This window comes from Sceloporus undulatus, chromosome 1 (assembly GCF_019175285.1).
Source record: "Sceloporus undulatus isolate JIND9_A2432 ecotype Alabama chromosome 1, SceUnd_v1.1, whole genome shotgun sequence".
NCBI classification, from domain to species: Eukaryota; Metazoa; Chordata; class Lepidosauria; order Squamata; family Phrynosomatidae; genus Sceloporus; species Sceloporus undulatus.
The window spans coordinates 58,319,882-58,345,913 of record NC_056522.1 but is presented as its reverse complement, the minus strand read 5'-3'; the positions used below and the strand labels follow the sequence as shown (position 1 = coordinate 58,345,913).

At 39.1% G+C, this 26,032-nt stretch overlaps 1 protein-coding gene across 1 annotated transcript in view; it reads left to right on the top strand.

Annotated features, from left to right (window-relative positions):
- Positions 1-26,032, top strand: part of BIRC6 (baculoviral IAP repeat containing 6) — a 234,076-nt gene that overhangs the window by 42,233 nt on the left and 165,811 nt on the right. The window contains 15 exon segments of the mRNA XM_042449523.1: positions 4,160-4,309; positions 4,894-5,119; positions 5,628-5,788; positions 7,813-7,944; positions 9,643-9,774; positions 10,004-10,182; positions 11,668-11,798; positions 12,417-12,578; positions 12,665-12,796; positions 14,379-14,476; positions 14,987-15,134; positions 22,479-22,612; positions 23,444-23,590; positions 24,493-24,545; positions 24,547-24,681. Of these exon segments, the coding sequence (XP_042305457.1) occupies positions 4,160-4,309; positions 4,894-5,119; positions 5,628-5,788; positions 7,813-7,944; positions 9,643-9,774; positions 10,004-10,182; positions 11,668-11,798; positions 12,417-12,578; positions 12,665-12,796; positions 14,379-14,476; positions 14,987-15,134; positions 22,479-22,612; positions 23,444-23,590; positions 24,493-24,545; positions 24,547-24,681 (2,120 nt within the window).

The window sequence follows — 26,032 nt, the reverse complement described above, 5'->3', positions numbered from 1 at the left end:
CAAACTTCGTCCTCTGTTCCCTTATCTGTTGGAGTTTACCAGGGCTCTGTTCTGGGTCCCCTTCTGTTTTCTCTCTACACACTGTCCTTAGGTAAACCCCTTAGCTCTTTTGGTTTTTCCTAACATCTGTATGCCGATGACACCCAGCTCTGTATCTTTCCACCCCTGACCTTTCCCCAAGACTTGAACAGCGTTTCGTCTTGTCTCACGGCTGTCTTGCAGTGTATGTGCCATCGGCGTTTGAAGCTCAACATGTCCAAGACAGAGCTTCTTGTCTTTCCTCCTAAGTCCACCCTTCAACACTCCTTTTCTGTCTCTGTGAACAACACTTCTATTCAACCAGTCCAGCAAACCCGCAGTCTTGGTTTTATCTTTGATTCTTCTTTGTCGTTTATCCCTCAGATCCAGACCACAGCCAAGGTTTGTAGATTCCTTTTGTACAATATTGCCAAAATCCGACCATTTCTCTCCGCCTCTACTGCTAAGATCCTGGTCCATGCCTTAGTGATCTCACGACTTGATTACTGTAACATCCTTCTGGCAGGGCTTCCTCCTTCTCACCTCTGTCCTTTAATTTCTGTCCAGCATTCAGCTGCATGCAGTACAAAAAGCGTTACTAATGACTCTGTATGATCTTGTAGGGGAAGAGGCTCATGGGGGGGGGGGGGGACACCATGAGTTATTGCACCAGGTGATTCGAATCCTAGAGATACCACTGCCTTGCTGCAGGCAGGAGCCTCTTGGTTCTTGCTCAGCCAACTGGTCAATTGTAGCTCCCAAAGGGGGCAGGTGCAAAGGGAGAAGCTTCTCTTCAGAGAGGAATGACTTGAGGCGAACGAGGTGGAGCAGTTGTGTGTGTAGGAGGTTTACAGAGGCCACATGTTCTGCACTGGAAACTGATGTGGATGGGAAAACGGAAAGATTTTAACTACTGGAGCTACTCCAAGGCAAAGGACTTTCAAAGAATTGACCCCAGATATGTGCCTTCCCCATACAGCTTCATGTGTGTGTGCCCCCCCCCCCCCCCACCACACTGTTTCTTCTGATACCTCTTCTCTTGTCCATTGAACAAAAAAGAAACTGCAGTGCAATTCCCACTTGCCAGGCAAGTCCTGCCAAATCTCACAAAGCTTAAGCAGGGTCCCAAATCTGAAAACTCCTTTCTGCTGCCATTTCTTCCCCACTGCCATGTGCTCTAACGTTTCACTCCAGTCTGTCACAAAATGGTGCTACTCCAAGCCACAGAAGTGATGTCCTGTACCCAAGCCTTGTGAAAATGTTCCTACTGCTATGACTAGTGAAATATTAAGGGAGTAAGTTTGTGTGGGGAGGCAAAGAGAGGCAAACATCACTACACAAAACAAGCCCTGGTGGCGCAGTGGTTAAATGCCTGTACTGCAGCCATTCACTCGAAACCACAAGGTTGCGAGTTCAAGACCAGCAAAAGGGCCCAAGCTCGACTCAGGCTTGCATCCTTCCGAGGTCGCTAAAATGAGTACCCAGACTGTTGGGGGCAAATTAGCTTACTTGCTAATTAGCTTACTTGCCGTTCACCGCTATGATCTTTGGAATAGCGGTATATAAATAAAACAAATTAATTATTATTATTAAAACAATTGCAGTTACTTTAAGGGACCCTGGAAAGAAAACCCTCATCCCCAACATGTTTCTAAAGGCTGCTGATTCCCTTTGTCTTTCTTGTGCACCAGTACTTTTAGTGAAAGCCCCCTGCTGCCCCCTCTTCCCCTCAGCACCTCCCTGGATATGTCCACCACCCCTGGGAGGAGCGTATTGGCCACTGACATTCCCAGTCACTGAACTAGATGCTGCTGCAGTTGGAGTATCTGTTCACATTTACAAAAAGTACCCTGAATCACCAAGGTCATCTTTCCCTCTAGAAATAAGGTTGGTTCCAAGAATACCTTTATTACTAACCTGATGGTTTAAGAAGATTTCAGTTGCTTCTTAAATATGTTGAATGTCTACCAGCTGTGCAGATGAACCACCCATTAAAGGACCTGTCCTGTGTGAATTGAATCATTGGTCCAGAACACACTGCAGAAATAATCTAGTTTGAGATCTCTTTAACTGCCCTGGCTCAATGCTAGGGAATTCTGGGAACTGTAGTTTTGTGAGATGTTTAGCCTTTGTCAAAGAGCCCTGGTTGCCCTAACAAACTACAGTTCCCAGGATCCCCTAGCACCGAACCAGGGTAGTTAAAGTGGTCTCAAACTGGATTCTTTCTTCAATGTGTTTTGGACTACAGTTTATTGGTTCTGATGTTCCTATTACTGCATCCATGGACTGGTTCAGAATCTTGCCTAGATTCATGACTTAGAAATAACAAATTAACTTGTCATCTTATTGTTCTTTGGATTGTTCCAGTAATGTGACCTTGTTATAATAGGTTTCCTTATAATGCTGATGTTACACTCATGCTTTAGTGACTTATTTTGAAAACATTAGAATTAGTTAGAATGGTTCTTTCTCCAGCAGATTCAGTAAGACAAGAAGACCTAAAGGGAATAATGATTAAGACGGGAAGAAATGCATTATGTGGCTCTGCTGCTAGGCAGCAAAAAATCTGGAAAGTAACTGAAGATCCTTGCTTGGGGAGCAATTGAAGAATGGGCTCTCTTGTATTGAGCACTTGGATAATGAAGCAGAAGATTTCCACACTCACACATCTGGGTAGACATGGAGATATAGCATTGCTTTAGATGAGTGAATCTTTTCACCCTGGACTTATAGCCCCAACCTCACCAAATCCTCTAGGTTCTTCCTTCTGTCATGGCTTTTCTGTCCCTCCACCTGCTTTTCATCCACCCTCTTCACTGGATTGCATAATTTGGGGGATTTGATACAAATCCTTTCATCCCCTTGTGTCTTTCTTTTTTAAAAAATAAATTATTTAGAAATAATTCTCAAATGAGCAAACTACTTGCTTTCCTACAGATCCCTGAATCGCATTTCTGGATAGAAACCAGTTTTTTAGTTTTGCAGGGAAAATAAATCTATATATACCTATAACACACTTCTGATTAAGAATTCTCCGCCCTGAGTTAAGCAGCCAGGTACTTAATGCTGCACTGACAGGGAATCAGTGTCCTTTAGCTGAAGTTAACACATCATCATTACTAATCTTTATCACAAAGGGGGAATCATGTGGTCCTTGATATGGTTAGACTACAATGCCTAGCAGCCCCAGTCAGCATAGCCAGAGTTGAGTAATGTTGGCAATTACAGTTCAGCAACACCAGTAAGACTGTATATTTCTCATCCCTGCTTTGTCATCACTTCTTAATAACCTTTAAGAAACAAGTGTTACAAGGGCAAATGTTCATGTTGGTGAAGGTGGGAGCAGGTAGGAAAAAAAAGAGAGGCCAGGTCAGTGAGAAAATTTAGCTCAACAGGATGTAAGATGAGATCTCATTCTTTCCCAAACTTGACAATTCTCTAATGAGTTAAAATCCCACTATCCCCATACAGCAATTGAATTATAGGCTTTGTAGTCCATGGAGGCAGGAGGAAATTCTAGGTTGTGATAATGAAGCTTTGGAAGAAAAAAGTGTATTTTTGAAGGTGTCAATAACAAACTCCCCCACCCTGGTTTAGTAGTAACAGCTTTGATGCCATTCTCTGTCATTCTCAGTCTTTTCTGGAGGCCTAATGTTTTCATCAATAAGGTAATGCTACTTTAAACTAGTTAAACAATATCCAGCTATTAGTGTTGGTGGTCATGAATTAATTTAGCAATTTCTAATTATGCTGGCTATTTACCGTAATAAATGAAATGAGCAGTTTCTAAGATGTAACATCAAATTAATTTTTAAACTTAGCATTTCAGGCTCGCCTTAGATATCAAGGCTAGCTGAGCTCAGTATCATCTATGTCCTGAATCCACTTCATTATGCACTTCTATATAACTTTTCCTGGGGATATTATGTGCACCTGAAACAAGGGGGCAAAATAGTCTAGAATAGGCTAAACAGTGTAGGTACTGGGTCTTTAATTTCAAATGGATGTGACAAATCAGAGGACCTGGATGTTGCCGGCACCCACAAAATCCTTTGCCAAGAACCTTGAAGTTAGGCTTATTTGAAGTCTTATTTCAAATGGACTTTTCTCAACTACTCTTTGAATTCCTAATTGTGTTTAGGTGGAGAACTTCATTTTCTTCAGATTGGAGGGACTTGTGATGACGTTGATGAAGCTGATATACTTGTGGATGCATCTCTCACTAAAGTGGTAGAACAGTTAACGGAAGGCACAAAGCCTTTATCTAACCCTTCCAGTCCAGGAATTACAGGTAGATATCTAATGTTAGGCCAGTTATTTTTCTCTGAGTCTTTTTTCATGATATGTGTTGCAATGGGCCAAAATGAGACAAAAGGAGCTGCCAAAAGCCACTCCCAACCTAATTGGCTCGGGACTGCGGCACCACACGCTATGGTCCCGAGGGCACTTTCTGTTGCAGTCTCAAATAGGCTGCAGAAAGAAGCAGGAAATATCCTGGTGCAGCTTCAGCATGGTTTGGGGATGTGCATTGTCTAACTGCCATGTCCCTCAACCATGTGGAAGGTGGATTTTTGCCCATCTGTTATGGGCCTATATGTGATTAAAGCAAAGATCTTTTTATTTTACATATGTGAACACTACATGTTTGAAGTTAGACAAACTATTTATATGTTTATATATTTTGCAACATTTCTGTTTTGCCTTTCTTTTGCAAATAATAGTGAATCACGTTTGTGTCTTCTGCTTTTATAAAACTAACTTCAGAAGTCAGGATTTTTAAAATGTAGAGAGCACAGAATTGTACTAAAATATTCATAATTTTAAGGAGCTATTTTGTTTTTGTTGAGTCACTCTTCTTTTCCATTTAAAACATAGGAGTTGATCTTCTGGTGGACCAGCCATTTTCCCTTGAAACATTGACATCTTTAGTGGAGCTTACCCGATTTGAAACTTTGACGCCACGATTTTCTGCCACAGTTCCTCCATGCTGGGTTGAGGTCCAACAAGAACAGCAGCAAAGGCGGCATCCACAGCACTTGCACCAGCAGCATCATGGAGATGCAGCTCAGCATACTCGGACTTGGAAATTACAAACAGATAGGTAAAAGAAAATATGATAGAACATCATATGAAACAAAAGATTCCGTCATTTATTTGAGTGGTGAATCTCCCTGCTACTGCGATGCAGAGGTGACATTCACTGGAAGAGGGCTTCTTATTTTGAGATAGGTTTCCAGTTACACCTCATCTAGAAGTTCCAGAGGGAAGAAATTGAGTGACATAGTTAAAGTGTTCCTTGGGTTTATATTTAAAATGCTATAAAGTTCCATATAAAAGAATAACAGTGGCTTCAAATACACATGAAAGTGCAATATATCTCAAATAGTTACTATAGTCTTTTGATATTAGGATTCAAATTAGGATTTAAAAACAGATGTCATATTTCAAGTATAGGGCTTAACCTTTTCTTGCTATTTTGAAACAGTTGTATGTACAAAAGTGAGTTAAGCCTGCTTATTTCTGTTTTGTAAATTGTGGGTATCTAATTGCCTTTCTCTCTCTCTCTCTCTCCCTCTCTCTCTTTCCCTCTCTCACCCCCACTTTTTTAGCAACAGCTGGGATGAACATGTCTTTGAACTGGTTTTACCAAAAGCCTGTATGGTTGGACATGTAGATTTCAAATTTGTTCTGAACTCAAATATCACAAACATTCCGCAGATTCAAGTGACTTTATTGAAAAATAAAGCTCCAGGCTTAGGGAAGGTCAATGGTAAGCTGACTGTGGTGAATGCCTTGCTAAAATCCTTAATGTTTAAGTATTTAAAGACAAATTAGTTAGAAGTCTAGCAGTTAGTGAGCTGAATGTTTTGAAGCTGTCAGAGTAATGAATTAAATAAAAATTTCTGTCTCCTATTTTAAAACATTAGTTTCTAAATTTAAAACTAAGTTTAATTGTTTATAATGGAAATACATGACAGTGTAAACAATGACGTGCGGACCTGTGGCACATGCGCCGCCACGTGCACATGCCCCCATTGTTTCTTATGGGTTGTGAACATATGCGGATTTTCCCTTACACGGGAGGGGGGGTCCGGAACAGATCCCTCGCGTAAGGGGGCCCACTGTAATTTGTTCCAGGATATTCTCTAAAATGTAACATTGATTTACTTCACCTGTTATTTCTGGAATAACGTGGTGGTTCAAACTTTTGTGATAAGCAACTTGAGAGCACCATTTGTCCTCACATTTGAAAAGGATCAGTTTCCAGTTGTATAGATAGGTCTTTTTGCCATTGTTATGACAAAACAGAGGAGTGGTTAAACATTTTACCCTTGGAATCCCGTTTTATATCTACATATTGACTTTGCTCCCTCTCCAACTTGACGTTGTATATGAATAGAAATATTTTTTGTATTTAAGTAAATTTGATATTTAACTCAACACATATAAATTTTACTCAAATTAAGGTTAGGGAAGAGAAGGGAGAGAAGGAATCAGGGCCTGCAAGTCTCATACATACCCTTGAGTAACTCACCCCCAGGTCCTACCCCCGCCATTTGACAACCACTGCAGTAGAGCAGATGCTGATGTAATGTTGTTGCTGCTCTGAATGTTATTTTATATTTTATTATCTTCTCATTATTTTGCAGTGATCCATTTTTTCCTAATTTTTTCAAATGTGTCAGCTTGTCATGGTTTATACTTTTTCATCCTCAGCGCCATTTACATATGCTGAAACTGAAAAACTAGAAGAGTTTAGCAAATAATGAAGTATTGCAGAGGCCTGACAAGTAGCACTTAACAGGCTTTACCTTTACAAATACAGTAATTGATATCAGAGAAGCAGGCACTTGAAGTTACACATATGCTTATGTGTCTCCTTTCTGATCTTCAAAGAGATCAAAGAAAAATTGAGCAACATATGCAGCAATTGTTTTAACACAGCCAAATGTGAACTAACCATTTGGTTAGAGAAAGGGGGGGAATTGGCTGTAACTGGAAGCAGCAGTAGCCAGAGATAGCTCTTGAGTATTTATTACTGAATGTTGTACTTCTACTAACAATTTGATGGTGGAATTGAAGGAGGCTGATGGTTTTAATTCTTGGAAATTTCTTGTGTCCAGGAATTGGAAATGTTTTCTAACACTGAATTCCTTTCAAAGTACAATACCTTGTGGTATAATATAGCCTAGACATTTTTGCCTTGAGCCTGGTCCCATGAAACTCTCAACATAATATCAGACATTCTCAGCAATCATGATCTTACCCTTCTTCAAAGTCAGTGGTTCCCAACCTTTGGTCCTCCAGACATATTGGACTTTAGCTCCCATAATTCCTTATTGTTGACCAAGTTGACTGGGGTTTCTGGTATCTTGAATCCAAAACAAATGGGAGGACCAGAGGTTTGGAACCACTGCTCTAAGTAGAGAAGGAATGAGAAAGTGAATAGCATGGCAAAAAGATCAAGATGAGGGGTAGATTTTGGCTGCTTTTGTTTTGGCGTCATACACCATTGGCTTCAGACTCACCCAAACATGTGGCCCCCAACAGATTGCCTCCAAGGGAATGTGACTCTCAGCAGAAAAAAAAGTTGCCCATTCTTGGTATAGTATTATAAGTTTAGTTGTATGTTGTTTTTTTATCTAGATTCAGTATTTATAATAGCTTATAAACAAATTGTGGAGTAGAAATTATATTCCAAAAGGGATTCAGAGTTGAATCAAGATTAGTTGATTAATTTTGAAGACAAATTATAGCTATATCATTGTTTCCCCAATGCGCTTGATTCTACAGAAGCAGCTGTAGACAGGCAGATATCTTTTCCTCTGTCACCAGCTCATCATGTTGAAATGGAAAGGAATGGAAAACCAGGGTTGGATGATTTGAATGAAGAAATGCAAAACATTGATGTAGAAGATTCACAGTGTGAGTTACATTGAAATACAGCATTCTTTACCACATGCAGATACAGATGATCAAAACTTGCAGGCTTTATAGGTAGTTCTGCTGCATTATAATTTGTATTGTGTTCAATAAACTTTTGCTGTTTTAATCTCTTAGTAATTCTCTTGATGTGCTTTATGCATTCCGCTAACCAAATTGATAACTAAATACTGATTGTTGCTCAAACTACTTGCATAAAAATGCCAGTTAAAAGAATCTTCACAACATTGGGCCAAAGGTGACTACACAACAAAATAAGAAAAGTCCTTATAATTCTACTGGGAAATCAAAAGTCTTCCAAAATGGAAAGGTTTTAACCATTTCTTTAAAAAGTGAGGCAAGAAAGGCAGAGTGCCACTGCTAAGTTTTTTCCCCTATTTTTTTTCATGAGTCTTTGGAATAAAGGAAAATACCCTGAGATACAACTTGACTAGGATATATCTTATTCTATCAGAAATGTTCTGAAAGCACTCGGCAACAACAACCAAGCAGTGGAAGTGCATTTGTATGCATATCTGAGGCCCTGGTCATATTGTAACACAGGCCTGAAAAATTGAGGATCATAATTTTTTTTAAATGTATTCTGGTTTATAGGAGTTTGGCACAATTTGCTTTGACATTACTATGTTGTAATATGTCACTGAATAAAATGATCTTACAAATAATTATTCTGCAAAGAATAAGGAAGGGATTAAAGTCTCCTAATATATAGTTGGCCCTCTGTATCCACAGATACTTCATTCACTGACACAAGCATCCATGGCTTGAAAATATTCAAAAAATATATAAATTCCAAAAAACAAACCTAGATTTTGCCATTCTCTGTGAGACTTCAGGAACAGTCCACAACACTTGACAGCAGGATCCTGAAAAGGGACATCATTTTACTATGCCTTTGTATTTAATGGGACTTGAGCATCCATGGATTTTGGTTTCAACATGGGGTCCTGGAACTAAACCCCAGTGGATACCAAGAGTCCACTGTATTTTCACAAAAGTCTATTCAAAAGCACTAAAAGAAATCTCACTGAGACATCACCTTCCACATTTAATCAAAGCTGAACAACAACTGAATTGATAAATATATTAACATTCAGCATCCAAAAATACATTGAAAACAGCTACAATATTGAAAAAAAAAATCATTACTGGCCTGTGTAATCTTACAGGTGTTGGATATGATAGATACTAAAATGTCATACAAACAGGTAACCTGAGGAAAGCATAATATTCCTCCCTGAAAATCTATAAGCAATCCATATGTTACATTTTTCATAATTAATCGTGATAGGAAAAAACTTGTAATGAATTCGGATACTGAATTATTACGAGATTTTAAAAATTCCTTCATGTTTTTCCCCCCTGTATTTTGCACATATCTGGAAGTTTGCAATTCTACTAAATAAAGTCACTACAGTGACTTTATTTAGGTTTGGTCATTGTTCCCCAGGTATCATCTATTCCAATTGAATCTGAAATTGGGGAACAAGCAGTTTATTCTTTATCTGATTAGTTAAAAATTAAAATATCTTATAACAGAAAATCTTTGTCTTCTGTGGCATATGAACCAAATCAGTACTTCATTAATAATTTAATGTCATTGACCATTTTGATGAAATTGTATATCCTTTTGAATGTGTTGTTAAATGGATAATTGCATTCACTTTGCTTTTTTAAAAGGTCTTCGGCTGTGTCCCTTCTTAGAAGATCATAAAGAAGATATCCTGTGTGGTCCTGTATGGTTGGCAACTGGCCTTGATCTATCTGGGCATGCTGGCATGTTGACTCTAACAAGTCCAAAGCTTGTTAAAGGTAAAACTTTGAAAAACCTAGAAAAGAAAGAATGAAAGTAAAGTTACAAATCTGATTTCTTCAGATGACTCTTATAATCCAAGACTAAAATCTCTTTATAAAAAGTTGATCTTAGGAGGGAAGTGTTGATATCAATTTAAAGTATGGTTGTGAAATAAATGTTTAATGTTTGTTAAATAAAGTAACAGAGTACATTTTTCTTATATTTGAATCTGTTCTCTTCATGTAGGTATGGCAGGTGGCAAATACCGTTCGTTTTTAATTCATGTGAAGGCAGTGACTGAGAGAGGAACAGAAGAGATCTGCAATGGTGGAATCTGGCCTGTTGTAAGGATACCATCTCTAAAACCTCAGAATAGCAAGGGCCATTCACTTGCCTCTCTTCTGGCAAAAGTTGCAGCAGGCAAGGTATTTAAATAACCTATAGAGAAATCATGCTTAAGATGCTCTTGCTGCTCAGCTGCAGAAATCCCTTCTGTTAGCACTGAAGGGCCAATTGTGTAAATGTAATTGTACATTAGAAATCATCTGGAAGAGTAAAAAATTTTCTTCTTCAAATGCCCCTTCATTTTGTTGCTGTAAGGACTCACACTAAATCACGTCTGTAGAAGAAACAGTTGACATGATGTGAACAGGTCTCAAGCAGCATGCGAGGATTCGTTTGAAAGCTTTTAGTTGTGCTTTTGCAAATTGCAGTGTTGTGCAGATAAATTGACATTACTTGTAGTTAACATTAGTTAACATTAGTTATGGTTAGTTTGAAAACCAGCTTGGTGTAGAGGTTTGAGTGTTGGACTATGACTCGGGAGAATAGGGTTGAAATCCCTGGCCAGTCATGAAACCCACTGGGTGACCCTGGACAAGGCACACTATCTTGACCTCAAGAGGATGGCAGTGGTAAACCTCTTAAGAAACCTGCTAAGATAATTCCATGATAGGATAGCTTTAGGGTCACCATAAATCGAAAACAAATTGAAGGCACAACAACCTTGAAAATAACTTCAGTGCCAGTTACTTGGCTTCTTTAAACCATGGATACCATATCTTGGGGTCTGAAGGGTGTTACAAACTCTGCTTAGTCAAAAATGTAAAGAAAACTTGCTTCTTTCTGGAAGAATAGGAGCAGGCATGGAACTTTAAGGCTTATAGCAGCTCATTCTTGCTTATTCATATTTTTGTGACAGGTGACCCACAGGCATGGTGTTTAGTATTTCAAAACATTGTAATCTTGGCTATGATGGTCTTAGTCAGATTGGTAGTCCAGCTTAATGTTCATGGGATAATTTCATCATCACATAATGTTGTTGTTGTTGTTGTTTGCTTTCAAGTTGTTTCTGGCTTATGGTGACCCTAAGATGAACCTAATTTTATTGGCAAGTATTTCAGGGTGAGTTTGCTGTTGCCATCCTCTGAGGCTGAAAGAGTGTGACTTGCCCAACACACAGCCAGGATGGGATTCAAACTCTGGTCTCCAGAGTCTCATAGTCCAACACTCAGACCCCTACGCCATGATAGGTTATGCAAAAATTAATTCATATTTTTTCTAAAACTTATAGCAGACCTTCTTTAAAAGAAACAACAACCTAAATAAAATACAACAGGCTGAACTATTTTGCTTTCTCACAATTAGCTTCCTTTATTCATACAGCAGAAGTTCACACAGTACAGTATATTTGCATGTTGAGTGCAGTAAATGCATTAAAACCTTGTGCGATGAATGCTTCATATTATGATTTATATAAAATGACTCCTTGAATAGAGTATAAAGCATGACCTAGTTGAATAATTGACGTTTTTATAAAAAAATCCATTTCTATCTAGGGTGATTGAAAATATTAGCTTGGGAACAAGCAAAGTATTTTTTTAAAAAATAAATGAGTTTATTTTTTGCAGGACAAATCATCCAGTAAAACAGAAGTCAGCAATTCATCACGGAAAGCTGACAATCTCCGTGGATGTGACTTGCTTCAAGAAGTCTCAGTAACTATTAGAAGATTTAAAAAAACATCTGTTTCAAAAGAAAGGTTGGCTTGATATATCTGTGATGGTTTACTTCTTAAATATGTGTCAACTCTCAAAGAGAGTTGAAAACTAATGTATAAGGCAAATTTATTTCAATTCTCTCATTAGTAAACTAGCTCAGATTATAACATCCAATAAGGGATGACTGAAAAAGTCAGAGCCTAACTACATTTTATGTAAACAGAAAACATTTTTACCCACCTCTTGTAATATTTTAAATGTGGCACGATTAAAATTAGAGCAGCTGGTTGAGAAAATGGAGAAATTTCAGAAAATAAGGCACTTTCCTTTCTTGCAGATAGGAGTTCTTGTCTTGCTCTCTCTCCCTTTGCTGTTTGGATTGTACACATCCTGACTTGTCTAGTCAGGAAACCTCTCTGCACTATCTCATCAATAGTCTATTTTTCTGTGCCAAAAGCAGCTTTGTTTTTTAAGCTTGAGAAGTGAAGTACAGCTTGGGGCTTCTGTGAAAGCAGCTAATGACAGAGTGGAACTAAAAAAGGTCATAATTCCTTTCTTGATGGGGAGACTTGTGCATTGTATTATTAAAAAACTGCATTCTTGTTGACATTTCTCTTCATTATTTAACTTTCTTCCTTTTCATTTTTTTTTTCTGGTAGAGTTCAGCGGTGTGCTATGTTACAGTTTTCAGAATTCCATGAAAGACTTCTTAACACACTCTGCAAAAAGTCAGAAGATGCAGTTGTCACAGAGCACGCTCAGAGTCTTGTATTAGATATCCTATGTTGGCTGGCAGGAGTTCACTCCAATGGACTAGGCAGGTAAAAACTTTAGTGTTGCCTGTTGTAAGAAAATACAATTGATTTTAAAGGTCATGGCTTGAAAATCTATTCTTGGCATTTTTCAGTTCAAAAGAAGCTAATGAGAGCTTGCTATCAAAAACAAGGATGTGTCTCTTCGATATAGTACGTGTTTGCTTCTTTGAAGCAGGACGAAGTATAGCACACAAATGTGCCCGATTTCTAGCTCTTTGCATAAGGTTGGTAACAATATGATCTGTTTCCATACATTCTCTATGTCAATTAAATTGATCTGTCTTAGAATTTCCTAATTAACATACTGGACCAGTATGGTATTGTACTTTGAGCACTGGGCTATGAGTCTAGAGACGCCGGTTCAAATCCCTATTCAGTCATGGAATTTCACTTGGTGATCTTGAGCAAGTCACACTTTCTCAGCCACAGAGGAAAGCAAAGTTAAACTCTGTCTGAACAGATCTTTTCCAGAAAACCACATAATAGGCTCGCTTTAGGTTCACCATAACTCAAACAATGGGAAGGCACAAAACAATAATGCTGGGAAATAATGTCTTTCTAGAGAAAATCATGGTATCAGAATACAGTCCTAAATATTGCTCTAACATATGTGCCATTTAGTACATTGGGGCTTACTGACAGATAAATAGGCATCAGATAGCAGCTTAGTTATGATTACGAAGAAGAGGCTCTTCTATTTTTCATAAGGCATATCTGTTTAATAAACTCCATAGACACAAGTAGACACTGACAGTCTTTAATCCTATGGTCTCTTGTGTCTAACCACCTTCGCTCCTCAGTCAAATTTTGAAAACCCTCTGTAAGTCATTACTTCAGGCCTCTGCATGCAAGAACCATTTGTCATTTCCTCTGTAACCTGCTGGATGTAGATGGAAAGGAGGAATGGAAAAGAGATTTCCAAGGAAGAAATGCAATGAGCTTGCCTTCTTTTTTCTTGGGTTACCCATTCCTAAGAATGGGTAGGCACCATGCATCCAGTATGCACCATGACAGGGAAAAAAAGATTGTCCATCCTTGCCCTAAAATAAAAGAGGGGAAAGTGCGATCTGCAAGCCTCATGCAATTTCTCAATGCTGTTTTTAGGTTCTCAGTGCCTCCCTCCCCCAGCATCCCCAGGTGTTTTTCTTTGTTTTGTTTAATAATAATAATAATAATAATAATAATAATAATAATAATAATAATAATAATAATAATAATTTATATCCCACCCTTCTACAAAATACAATCAGGACAGCTTACAAAGATTTTAAAAAATACAATCCAAAACCCTCAATCCCCCCCCCCCCTTAAAATACTGTTTTGTTTTTTGTTTTAGTGCTAAAGTGCCCATACCTTCTGGGGCATGAAAGGGGCTGTTTTGTTCTTTTGTCCTTCTTGGACTGTTTTAGGCCCATGAGAGGACTTTTTTTTAAGAAATAGGAAGTAAACTAGCTTCCAGGTTGATTTTAAAAATGCCTCTCCTGGGCTGAAAAGGGCCCCAGGGTCCCAAAAACATGGCAAAATTAACCACCATCAGGGTATGGAGAAACATTTTTGTCATTTTTTAAAATGTTAAAGAAAGTGTTGTTGTTGTTGTTATTATTATTATTATTATTATTATTATTATTAACCTTTATTTATAAAGCACTGTAAATTTACACATGATTGTTGGGTTGGAGCATGATAGGAGGAAGGAATGCAATCCCCCAAGCCCTGACATTTTGCCATAGAATGTTGTCTTCTTTGAAAGCTGTATTGTTTGCTAAAGCAAAATCATAAAATGAAATTTATAATGTATCTTTATAGCAATGGGAAGTTTGAGCCAAGTCAACAAGGATTTAGTTCAGTTCTTCTGAAGGCTTTGCTTGGCAATATGTCCTATTTACCTGCAGCTGCAACTGGAGGTAAGCTTTGTTGTTTGATCTTGTACAAACATTGTTTTTGTTTTTGTTGTTTTGGATCATAACTTGTCTTGTATGCTTAGTCTTTGCACGTAATTCCTTATCTCTGTTACTTTTTCTCCTGTACCTTTTCTTCTACTTTATGGTACTTTGTTCCAGTCCTTCTGTTGTATCATCTTAATGCTAATTTGGGTGCCACTTGTTTATAGTTGAAATATAACTTTTACTTCAATGTTTGTTATAACTCAGAAATGCTCTAAATCTGTACACTAGTATGTGTAGGCTTACTAAAGGTTACTAAGGCCCCATACCGACAGGCCAAAATAAAGCTGCTTCGGGTCACTTTGGATGTATGCTGTTTAAATGATGCATATGTCCTAAGAATCCGGAAGCTGCACCAAAGCCACGATCCAGTCCTAAAAGCTTTTTAGTTTATCAGCAAATGGTCTGTGACCAGTTAAAACAAAATGTGTGGCTGCTTACATGTGTAATCTATTGGTTTTCTTTTCCTAGGATCTGTGTATTGGTATTTTGTATTGCTGAATTATGTAAAGGATGAAGATTTAGCTGGCTGCAGTACAGCTTGTGCATCCTTGCTGACTGCAGTGTCTAGACAGTTACAGGACCGATTAACACCTATGGAAGCATTACTACAAACAAGGTAGTAGAACTATATATACAACATTCATACACAATGTGAATCATGATTCATGCTTAAAAGAAATGGTATGCCACAACATCTGATTGTTCTGATGTATAATCTACACTTTGACCAAAGAAATCTCTAATTGCATGTTGCCTAGCATTCAATCAGCCTAGAACTCATCTCTTGGGGAAGGCATGGAAACAAATATATGCGGACTGTGGCTTAAATAGCTACAGCAGTCCCAAACAAGGCACAGAGGAATGAATGACTTAAAGTGCTTATTGTCCACATCAGTGATAAATCATCTCTGCTCAAAGGCAGAAAAACCAATCTTCTAATAGACCACATTACCACACTACACTCTTAAAGTGTTGATATTCTACTACAACTGTTCTGGTTGCCTCCTGTTGCATTCTGAGGCTTGTAGTTCAGTGGGGCCTAAGAGCTCTCTGGCTGAGAATTTTAAATGCCCCTCCTTAAACTGCAAATCCCAGAATGCAACAGGAGGCAGCCAGAGCAGTTAAAGTGGAATAGCAGTGCTATAAGAGTATAGTGTTGTAATCTAGTAAATTCTGCCAGAGCCAGTAAATTTAAAGTGAAAGTCCAGTAGGCCTCACTACATAATAAAATCTTACATATATTTATTCAATTGTATGAATGTATCCTAAGTTGTTTTGTTACAAAAAAAAAATCTCCCTCTTATGGTCCTTCTCCGTGTCATAAGATGCAAGAAGGACTTTCTTAACATCATTTCTGAGCTTACTGTGGTGTTCTGAGATCCTGATCTTTAATATCCTTGATGTCTTCCCTACATATAAATATTTGCAAGTTCAGGAATGCCTCAGTTAACAAAGCATCTGAGAAAGAAGCTTCTTTTTACAAATAATAATAGTAGTAATAATAATAATAATAATTTATTTCTATTCTGCCCAATCACGAAGAATCAGGGTGGGTTACAATACTAAATAAAATACATAACAATTAACAATAACAATAATAATAACATAACAAATGACAATAGCAATAAATAGCAAAAAAGAAAAAAAATACATAGCAAGTAATGACAACAGTACAAAGACCAATGAAAAATGTATGGCAATTAACATAGCAAATCAAAACTACAAAATACAAAGTCTTTTTATGCCCCCCAACCTTTCCTCTTTTCTGTCTAGCTGGGACTTTTTAACATTAGCAGCATTGATTGTGGTGAAGGAGAAACACAAACTTTCAGTGTCAATTTCCAGCATCATGTTTGCAGCTGGGAAAGAATTGACTTCAGTCTAGCTGATCATACTATGTGCCTGCCTAGAACAGGCAAAGTAAACAGCAGATGCCCCCAGAAACCTTTCCTGAAATTGTTTGAACCAGAGAAAAGGAGAGAGATCAGGTAAGCCTGACTCACTCGTTTTCTCAGATGTGTTAAAAAGGCTAAATCTACATGTTTGGCCACCAAAATGGAAATCATTAGGAAAATGGAGGCTCGTTAAAAAAGAAAAATAATCTCTGGATGTATTTTGGAAGTGGCCTTCAAGTGGTCTCTGAATAGGTTCAAAAAGTGTTTGTTTACCTATGCAAGTCTTACCTCACTAGATAGTTTCCTTTCATGTGTCGATATTGTTAGTTTTGATGTTGAACTACTAATCTTTTTCATGGTGTAGGAACATATCAGTATTCTTTCTATGTTCTTTCTGTCTCTCGTACCAGGGTTTCTGTTAAAGAAGTAATGCCCAGGAAAACATTTCCTTTTTAAATGAAGTATACCTGTACACATTATGAGATGGATTACGTTAGAACTAGTGCGGTTTTAACAATATTTTAAAATGAAGCATTTTCCATCTTTGAGGTGTATATAAATTCCTGCATTTTGTATAGTGGGTACTTGGTATCCACAGGGGATCCATTTCGGATACCCACATGGTTACCAAAATCCATGGCTGCACCACCATTGCGGTCAATAAGAGTTTGTCACCCCGGCCCACCTGAAGCCTGCTTCACTGCTGTCATCACAGTGGATGGTAAAGGGTTGCCTCTTCCTCCTCTTTGCCCCCACTACTTCCTGCCTCTCCTCCTCTTCGCCCCACCGCCTCCTGTCTCTCTTCCTCCTCCTCCTCTTCCTCTTTTGCCCCTGTCACCTCCTGCCTCTCCTCCTCTTCCTCCTCGTCTTCCCCACCTCCTGGTCCTTCTCTGCCTCCCCCCCCATGCAGGCTTGCAATCCACGGATGCTCAAATCCATGGATGGCAATTTCACAGATACGGAGGGTAGGCTGTACAGACTCTGGACAATAAATGATTGACTGAATGCTGGGCTATATGAAGTAAGAGATGTGTTTAACTTCACCAATCTGGAGTCTATACTCTGAACAAGACTCAGTATGGAGAACAGAATGGTTCTCCCCCATTGACAAAGGGGTCAGAAATGGCTGTGTTTTATCACCTCATCTGTTTAATGTGTATGCAGAATACATATGGAAAGCAGGATTAGACTCAGAGGGGAAGGAACATGAAAAAAATTAAGATAAGCAGATGACACCCTATTGCTTGCAGAAAATAGTGAAGGCTTGGAAAGGTGAAAGTTAAGGAAGAATGTATAAAATTACGGCTATAGCTGAATGTTAAGAAAACAATTTTTCATAGATGAATTACATAACTTTAAGGTGGGTAATGAAGATTTCATAATAGTTACTTCTCTAAGTCTCAGCCCAATCATTAATCAAAATCAAGACTGTAGTTAAGAAATCACAAAACTTCGGCTTGGAAGGGAAGCTGTGAAGGAACTAGATAGGATCCTCAAGTGTAAAGAGATATCTGTAGATAGCAAAGTTAGAAACACCCATGCCATAATATTTCCAGTTTCTTCTTGTGGGTGTGAAAGCTGGAAGTGAAGAAAGCTGACAGGAAGAAAAGAAAAGGTGTAAACTGTTATTACCATATTTCCAGGCTGTTTTCCTATTCAGTGGCTTTCAGGCCTTTATGGAGAAATCATCCAGGCAACATACTGGGATGCTGTATTTGAAAAAAATGAGGACTGGAGCATATCTAACTCAGTCTGTTTTCTTGGAATTTCTAGAATATTGTATAGGATCTGGATGAAAGTCACTTTAGAATCCCTATCTAGATCTCTTGTAGTTTAGAAATTGATTTAGTTTTCCTAGTAGCATTTTGTAGCAGCTTGTCACTAGATGCAAAAAGCTCTGTCCTCTGCGAGAACAGAAAATACAGTCACTCCTCCTTTTTCGCAGAGGATCCGTTCCGGAGTTTCACATATATTCAAGCCCATTGGCTCGAATACAGTGGAACCATGATATCCACTGGAGATCTGTTCCAGACCCCCCCACACTACCCCTGCAGATATCAAAATCCATAGATGTTCAAGTTTCCTTCCCAGTGCTGTTCCAACTGTTGACACCATTTTCCTTCTCCTTGTTGTCATCATCTTCCTCCTCCTCATTGTTGTAATTGTCCTCCTCCTTGCAATTGCTCCTGCCACCCAAGTAAAGCAGCTTCTGCCAGATTGGAATGGCTGCACGTAGGGCTGTGAGGGGGGGCGCTCTTCTCAGGCAGCAGGAGCAATTGCGAGGAGGAGGAGGGTGGCAGCAGCAGCAGCTGCAATGGCACCGAATAGGACTTTATTAGGGACAACTGGGGGCTTTCGGTCTGCAAATATTGGGATCCGCAGATGGCAAGTCTGTGGATAAGGAGGGCCCACTGTAACAAATTCCCTTGTTCATCTGCAGGAGGTAAGAGAAATCATCTTTGATTTACTTCCTGACTAAATAAAGGCTTGCCCTATTTCTGTTTATTTATTAAAATATCTATATCCTGCCCTGTATCATGAGATTTCAGGGTTGCATATCAATATTAACATATTAAAACAACTTACAACAACAACAACAATAGTCTTAAAAGACATTAAAACACTGATAGGTTTAGTAAAAGCAGGTTAAGAAGGTTAAAATAACTGAGAAGCATGTATGTTAATATTTTGCAATGAATCAGTTGGGCCTCAAACGTTTTAGTGAATTACTTATAACATCAGCATTGATTCTAGTCAGGCCTCTAAGAGGAGCACATTCTCCCACACCTTAAAACCTCAGTTCTCAGCCAGGCATTTGTAAGGAGAGATACTCCTTCAAGTATTGAGAGCCCAAGCATATCCTGGACTTATAACACCCAAGGGATTCCCAAAACCTGATGAAATTTGCTCACAACACTTAAGGGTGAAACAGACGGCCAATTTGGGCAACATGGAGCCAGCTTCGACTCCAAATAGGAGCAGAAAAATCCACTCCTTTTTGCAGTGGAAAAAAGCTATCCCTTTGCCTCTAGACCAGGCTTTTTGCCAGCTCTGGGGAGAGTGGCATCTGAACACCAAACCCCCAAGCTGGATAGAAGCCAACTGGTGTGTAATTGCTGGCTCAGCTTCTGTCCGGATTTGGGGAGTGGTGCGTTTAAACGTTGGAACTTAAATTTAGTGTGTGCAGCCTTCACTGCCCTGCAAGTGACCAGAGTGTCTGCTATTCCTTTGTTCTAGATGTTAAAATGTATTGGCCAGTGTCCTGTTGGTGAGTCCCAACTAGAGTAGACCGGTTCAATCAATTGTTGAATGATGAATCAATATGTAGGTATATCCCAGTGATTAGATGGGTTTATTGTAGTCAGGGCTAATAGTAAGATTTAGACCTTGATGTGCTTGAGGTGCTTGTTTGGGATGGAAGGAATTTTAGGGCTCTTTGGATGTGCCCAAGATTATTTCATGCCCCAGCTATGTAATATTACAAACCGCTCAAAGTGGAAAAATCATTTTAGAAGAATGTTGAATGACTCTGCCCTCCCTGGGCCCCCTTCCAGGGTCCATTTTGACTGCAGCTGTGAACATGACTAGGCTATCATTTCAGTGGAAAGAGCTAAACACTTAATCCCAACATTTAAAAATGATAAAGCTTCAGGCGGAGATTGTCTTCCACCAGACCTTATCAATGCCTTCCATGATTGATGGACACCAATTTTTGCAGCCTTAATTTCTGAATTTAATGATTAAGGGATGGTTCATTCTACAGTCCACCCTCTCCTTATGCGGGGGATCTGTTCTGGACCCCTCCGTGTAAGGCAAATTCTGCCTATGCTCAAGCCCCATTGGAAACAATGGGGCTCGTGCACAGCGGCAGAGCAGGGCGCAACGGGTGCGTACACCCGCATATAACACGGGCGCGCTGTAGTTGATTGACAACTATTGTTGTCCCCATCTAGAAGAAGGGGCTGAGAAGTAAACTCTCAAATTATAGGTCATTTAGGCTTCTAGATGCATCAGAGAAGATCTGTACCCAACTTCTCTTTGATATATTAAGGGAGTGGGTTGGAGAATATGCTATTCTGGCCCCAGAACAGGAAATATTCTGCTCCGGCAGGTCTACTCTTGATAATTGCTTTATGCTAAAATCTGTGGTTGATAAGTACTGTATTTTCCGGCGTATAAGGTGACTTTTTAAGACTGCCTTATGCGCCGGATTTTTTACCCCAGAGACAGGCGAATGGCATAGCCACTTCCCTGTCTCTGGGGTCCTTGCTGGGTCCTCTCCCAGCCAGCTGGCACTCGCGCCAGCTGGAGGGGGCCTCTCTGGAGGCCTGAGAGAGGACCCGCGGCGGCTGGGCTCTTGCCGCCATTTTTATTCTAAAAGGTGGCGGGGAAGTGGCTCCAGAGCTTTTAAATATAAAAGAACTCTTTATTAAAATACATTCCTGAGAATCAGTTTAGATGAAGGACATCTAACTAATTAGATACCAGTCATGAAAGGTGTAAGGCAACGTTTCTTACTTGCACCTCTTCTTTTTAATCTATAGTTAAATGATGTGGTCAAGTTCTTGAAAGGTGGACATTTTCCAGTTGATGTTTACAGTCAAAGGTTTTCCATCCTTTTATACACAGATGATGCTATACTGATTTCATATACTAAACTTTTCCCCATCAACTAAGAAAAGACAAAAACCATGGTATAACATGGTGTAACATACATATTAAGGTTATAGTGAGAAAGTGTGCCCTTTTGGGGGGGGAGGGCGGGTGGAATCACATGATTAAATTGAGTCTTTCTGAGTAGTGATTTAAATAATGATTTAGGTCCAAAACACACTGCAGAAATAATCAAGTTTGCGATTGCTTTAACTGCCCTGGTTCAGTGCTAGGGAATACTGGGGATTACAGTTTGTTGTGGCACCAAAGCTCTCTGAGAGAGAAGACTAAATGTCTCATAAAACTACAGTTCCCATAATTCCCTAGCACTGAGCCAGGGCAATTAAAGCGGTCTCAAACTGGATTATTTCTGCAGTGTGTTTTGGACCTTAAATCATTATTTAAATCAAATTGATTTAAATCAAATCCACTCTGCTGTGACCTGACCCACTTCACTCCATGCCTGGATTCAAATTCAGTGGGCACTTCTGGTTCACACCCAATTTTAAACACTTCTCCCCACCCCCACCACTGAGGAATCGATTCAGCCCATTATCATTTAAAGCCAGTCCTAGCTCCAAAATAGGAAAGTAACCTCTAAACATCAGCATCATTTGTAGCTGTTGATGTCAGGCCCCAACCTTTTATATAAGAATGGACCAGAGGGAACAAGAGAAACACTTTATAACAGAAGGTCTCAAAGTCTAGTTGCAGAAACTTAAAGTTGGCTTTATATTGTGGCAAAGGACAAAAGGGATTTGTATGGTGCTGCTGCATAACATAGCCTGGAAATTCAACAGTGTTTCTAAAATCAACATGTGTGGCTCCAGTTTCAATGTATAGAATTACAGAAACTCTCTAGATAAAGTAGGAATCGTGCTGCCCTGCAAGTGTTCTTGGACTACAGCTTCCAACATACCTCACATTGGCTGCAGCTGCTGAACAGATGTCCAAACATATCTGCAAGGCTACATGATTCCCATCCAGGCTCTAAAACAATTGCTCAGCTTCCTCATGTTTGAAAGAAATCAAGTGCCTAACCACTTTTATTTGCAGCATTTGTAAATCAATGTAACTCCAAGAACTGTCTGTGCCCCCAGTTAGTTTCTTTTTCCTCAGTGTAAAGGCGTAGAAGGCAATTGGTAGTACTGGAAGTCCCATAATCATACAGTGTACCCTTGCTATCCGCAGAGGATCCCCCCGCACATAGTAAAAAAACGCGTTACCTTAAGTCTTGTTCTTCTCAATGGGTGCACATTCCTGCTTGTATTGCCGTGTGCCCCTGCGCCCATTGAAAAAGCCAGGGCTTGCCATGGGCGCACTGTACTTTGTTTTTATTCAATACACCAGTTATGTATGTATGCATGTAACCATATAGAGTATGATATATCATATTTTTTTCCTTATTACAGGTATGGATTGTATAGCTCACCTTTTGATCCAGTCCTCTTCGATTTGGAAATGAGTGGCTCTTCTTGTAAGAATATATATAACAGCAGCATTGGTGTACAGTCAGATGAAATAGATTTGTCTGATGTTCTCTCAGGTATGCAAATATGTCAGACAGTACTGTTATTGAGAAAGACATACCATTATGCTCATTATTCAAATGTATGCATTTGAATAGCTCATTTCACTGGACTATACAAGAGTCGAGTTTTCTCAAGATACCGGTAGTCGTTTGAGTCCACACTTTCATTCAGCTGAGTTCTATCTGGCCCTGCAAGGGAGGAGTGGGATGGTAATTTCTCCCCACATTTTCCAGTTCCATTGTGGAGGTGCAAAGGAAGAAAATAACACTCCTACCCCTTTCCTCTTACCTTTGAATATGTCCCCGTTTCCTATACCAGCAGAAAGAGCCTATTTATTCTTGGTTTGTGTTTAACCCATTACATAAATAGATCATATATTTGTTCTTGACTGCATCTCTTAGTGCTTGATGTCATTTCTGTATGCATTACTAGAATGGGATTGTTGATTTTCATCAACTCTTTGTTTGCTGTGTTCTTCAGTATCACATTCCATGCAGTTCTGTAACTTCTTGGCTGTTGTGAACAACTGGGTGAGACAGCAAGGGAGGGCTGCATTAAAAAGAGAAAAGCAGAAAAATTAAGTTCTGTGAGCAGAAGTTTTCTTGCATCAACAGTTAGCTTTGTACAGTTGTACTAGGCAGGCTTCAGTGGCGGGAGAAACAGTTCTATAAGAACTTGGTGTGTGGTTGTATCTTTGCTATCCGATGTTCCTTAATTAGAACCTAGTATACTGGGTGCCACTATCATACATTTGTTGTGATGTCCATGACAGATATTGGATGTTAATGACCTAGTTTCTAATCATAATTAATGTGAATGATGATACTACATTCTTTCTCATTTAGGGAATGGAAAGATCAGTAGCTGTGCAGCTGCTGAAGGTAGCTTTACTTCCCTCACTGGTCTTCTGGAAGTTGAACCTCTGCACTTTACTTGTGTTTCAACTAGTGATGGAACAAGAATAGAAAGGGACGATGCAAGTACGTTTACTGGTATATACATTTTATTACTTCTTTCTAAACCTACTAAACTAGAATGGTAGTCTTTATAAGGTCCTAGGGTGGAGAAATTAATTTGATCCCTTAAATCAGTTTGAAAATTAGAATAAAGTAGATAAAGCTCCTTGATCCAAAATTTTGATAGACAGAAAAATGCATGTGGTGTTGGATGTTAGTAATTCCCCCCCCCCCCACTTGCTTTGCAAATTCAGTACAGTGGTACCTCGGGATACGAAATACCCAGGTTACGAAATTTTCGGGATACGAAAAAATCCCATAGGGAATCATTGTTCCGGGTTACGAATGTTTTTTCGGGTTACGAAAAAACTTTTGGTGCTTTTTTCGGCTTTTTCGCACGGAATCGCGGCTTTTCCCCATTAGCGCCTATGGCAATTCGGCTTACGAAGGCTTTTCGGGTTACGAATGGTGCCACGGAACGAATTAATTTCGTAACCCGAGGCACCACTGTATTGAATTAAAATTCTATGAAACAGTAACCCTTTACAGTGAAAAGGAAACATATTCTAGTAACTACTTTTTTTCCTTCATATTTTTAAGCTTGCTTTCAATTTGGAATGTTCGTACTACTAGAGTACAGTACAGTAGACCCTTGTTATACGCTGGGGTTTGGTTCCAAGATCCCCCATGTATAACAAAATCTGTGTATGCTCAAGTCCCATTAGATATAATGACATAGCAAAATGGTGTCCCTCATAAAAAATGGAAAATCAAGGTTTGATATTTGAAATGCATACTTTTTTGAACATTTTCAAACCATGTATGCTTGAATCCGTGAATAACAAATCCGTGTATAAGAAGGGCCGACTGTATTTAGGAGAATGCTATGTGTGCTGCTTTTCTACATACACTTTTTTTGTTTCTTTGTTTCATGCCAGTGAGTACCTTTGGGGTTACCCCAACAGTTGGTGGCCTCTCATCTGGGACAGTGGGGGGAAGCTTCGACAGCACTGAGTTCAGCGGCCCAGGTAGCTTTGCAGTCTCTCTCTCATGCAATGGCCTCAGCAGAGCAACAGCTCCAGGTGCTTCAAGAGAAACAGCAGCAGCTTTTGAAGCTTCAGCAACAGGTTGGAGGCCATCTCTTTCATGATGTCTCTAAACTTCAAAAGCTGAGAGAGTAGTTACCATTATTACAAAATTTTCATTATAAAGCACAAAGCAAATAATTATCAAATGTACATCTTTAGGAGAGTAGCTTAGAGGGCACATCACATGTTACAAACATTCCTGTGTTGAAAATGCACAGAATGTTCCCTGCATAGAAAAATCTTAATAATATCAACACTTAGATTTTCGCATTCAATTAAGACAAAAGTATGCAAAGATGTAAAATACAATAGCATTTATTTCTTTTGTAAACAGTTTTCTCATATGTAAGAACTTATAAGGAGGCTCTAATTGGACTCAAAATTGAAACAGATGCAATAATTACACCCTTCTTAAACATGTGATATAGCTACTCTCCATTGGGCCATATGATTTGCATTGGTTACATAAGTAATCATATTATCAGAACTCTTGTCTGCACTTCTGAGATCTCTGCATAGCACTATTAAACTTTTTTGATCTGAGAACACTAGTTTAAGTATATTTTGGTAATAAATGTATTGATGTGACTACAGTTTTCTTCTAAATGAGAATGGTGAGAGTGAGTCAGAAAGAAGTTCTCTTTCTCTTATCACTCACACGTGCACCTGTTTGGAAATCTCATCTATACAGTGGGATATCAGCTCTACTGTATGCCTCTTTTCTTCAAGATATTCTGATCTGTGGGATGGAATATAGTGGATTAATACATGTGTTGATTTCTGTTGCCCCTTTTGTTCTTTTTCTTACGTTCAGTAGAGATAGGCAACTTGCACAGAGAGTGCAGGTCAACTCCCCCACGCTTCTAGGCTACACTGATGGTATCTCAGTACTCTGCAAGTGATACAGTGTCACTTCTGATTACCATTTTGGGCAGTTTACACCCGAAAAAAGACACTGGAAAAAAGTACATTGGGGGAATGGAAGTTTCAGTGCATGTAGAAATGCTAAACTACTGCATAGCAATTTTTTTGTATTTGGGGCAGAAAAATTGCCCAATAATAGGCCTTTGGGAGGAAAAAACGGTTGTACTTTAGGGAACCACACAGGGCTTTGTGGACTTCCCCATCTCAAAGTAGAATCAACACAGTCATGTGTTTGGTGTAAAACTGTTCTATATGTAATGGAAGGGTATGCATCTGGTGTCCTACTGTGCATATAAGATTTCTATATTTATCTAAATATGCTATTTGGCATTGGATTTAACCTTCTAATGTTAAGCATTCTTGGAAATAAAATTGTGGGCTACCCTTCTCCAATCTGGTTCCTCCAGATATTTTGATTTGCAACTTCCATACCTTCTGATAATTGGCCACAGAGGCCATGGTTGAT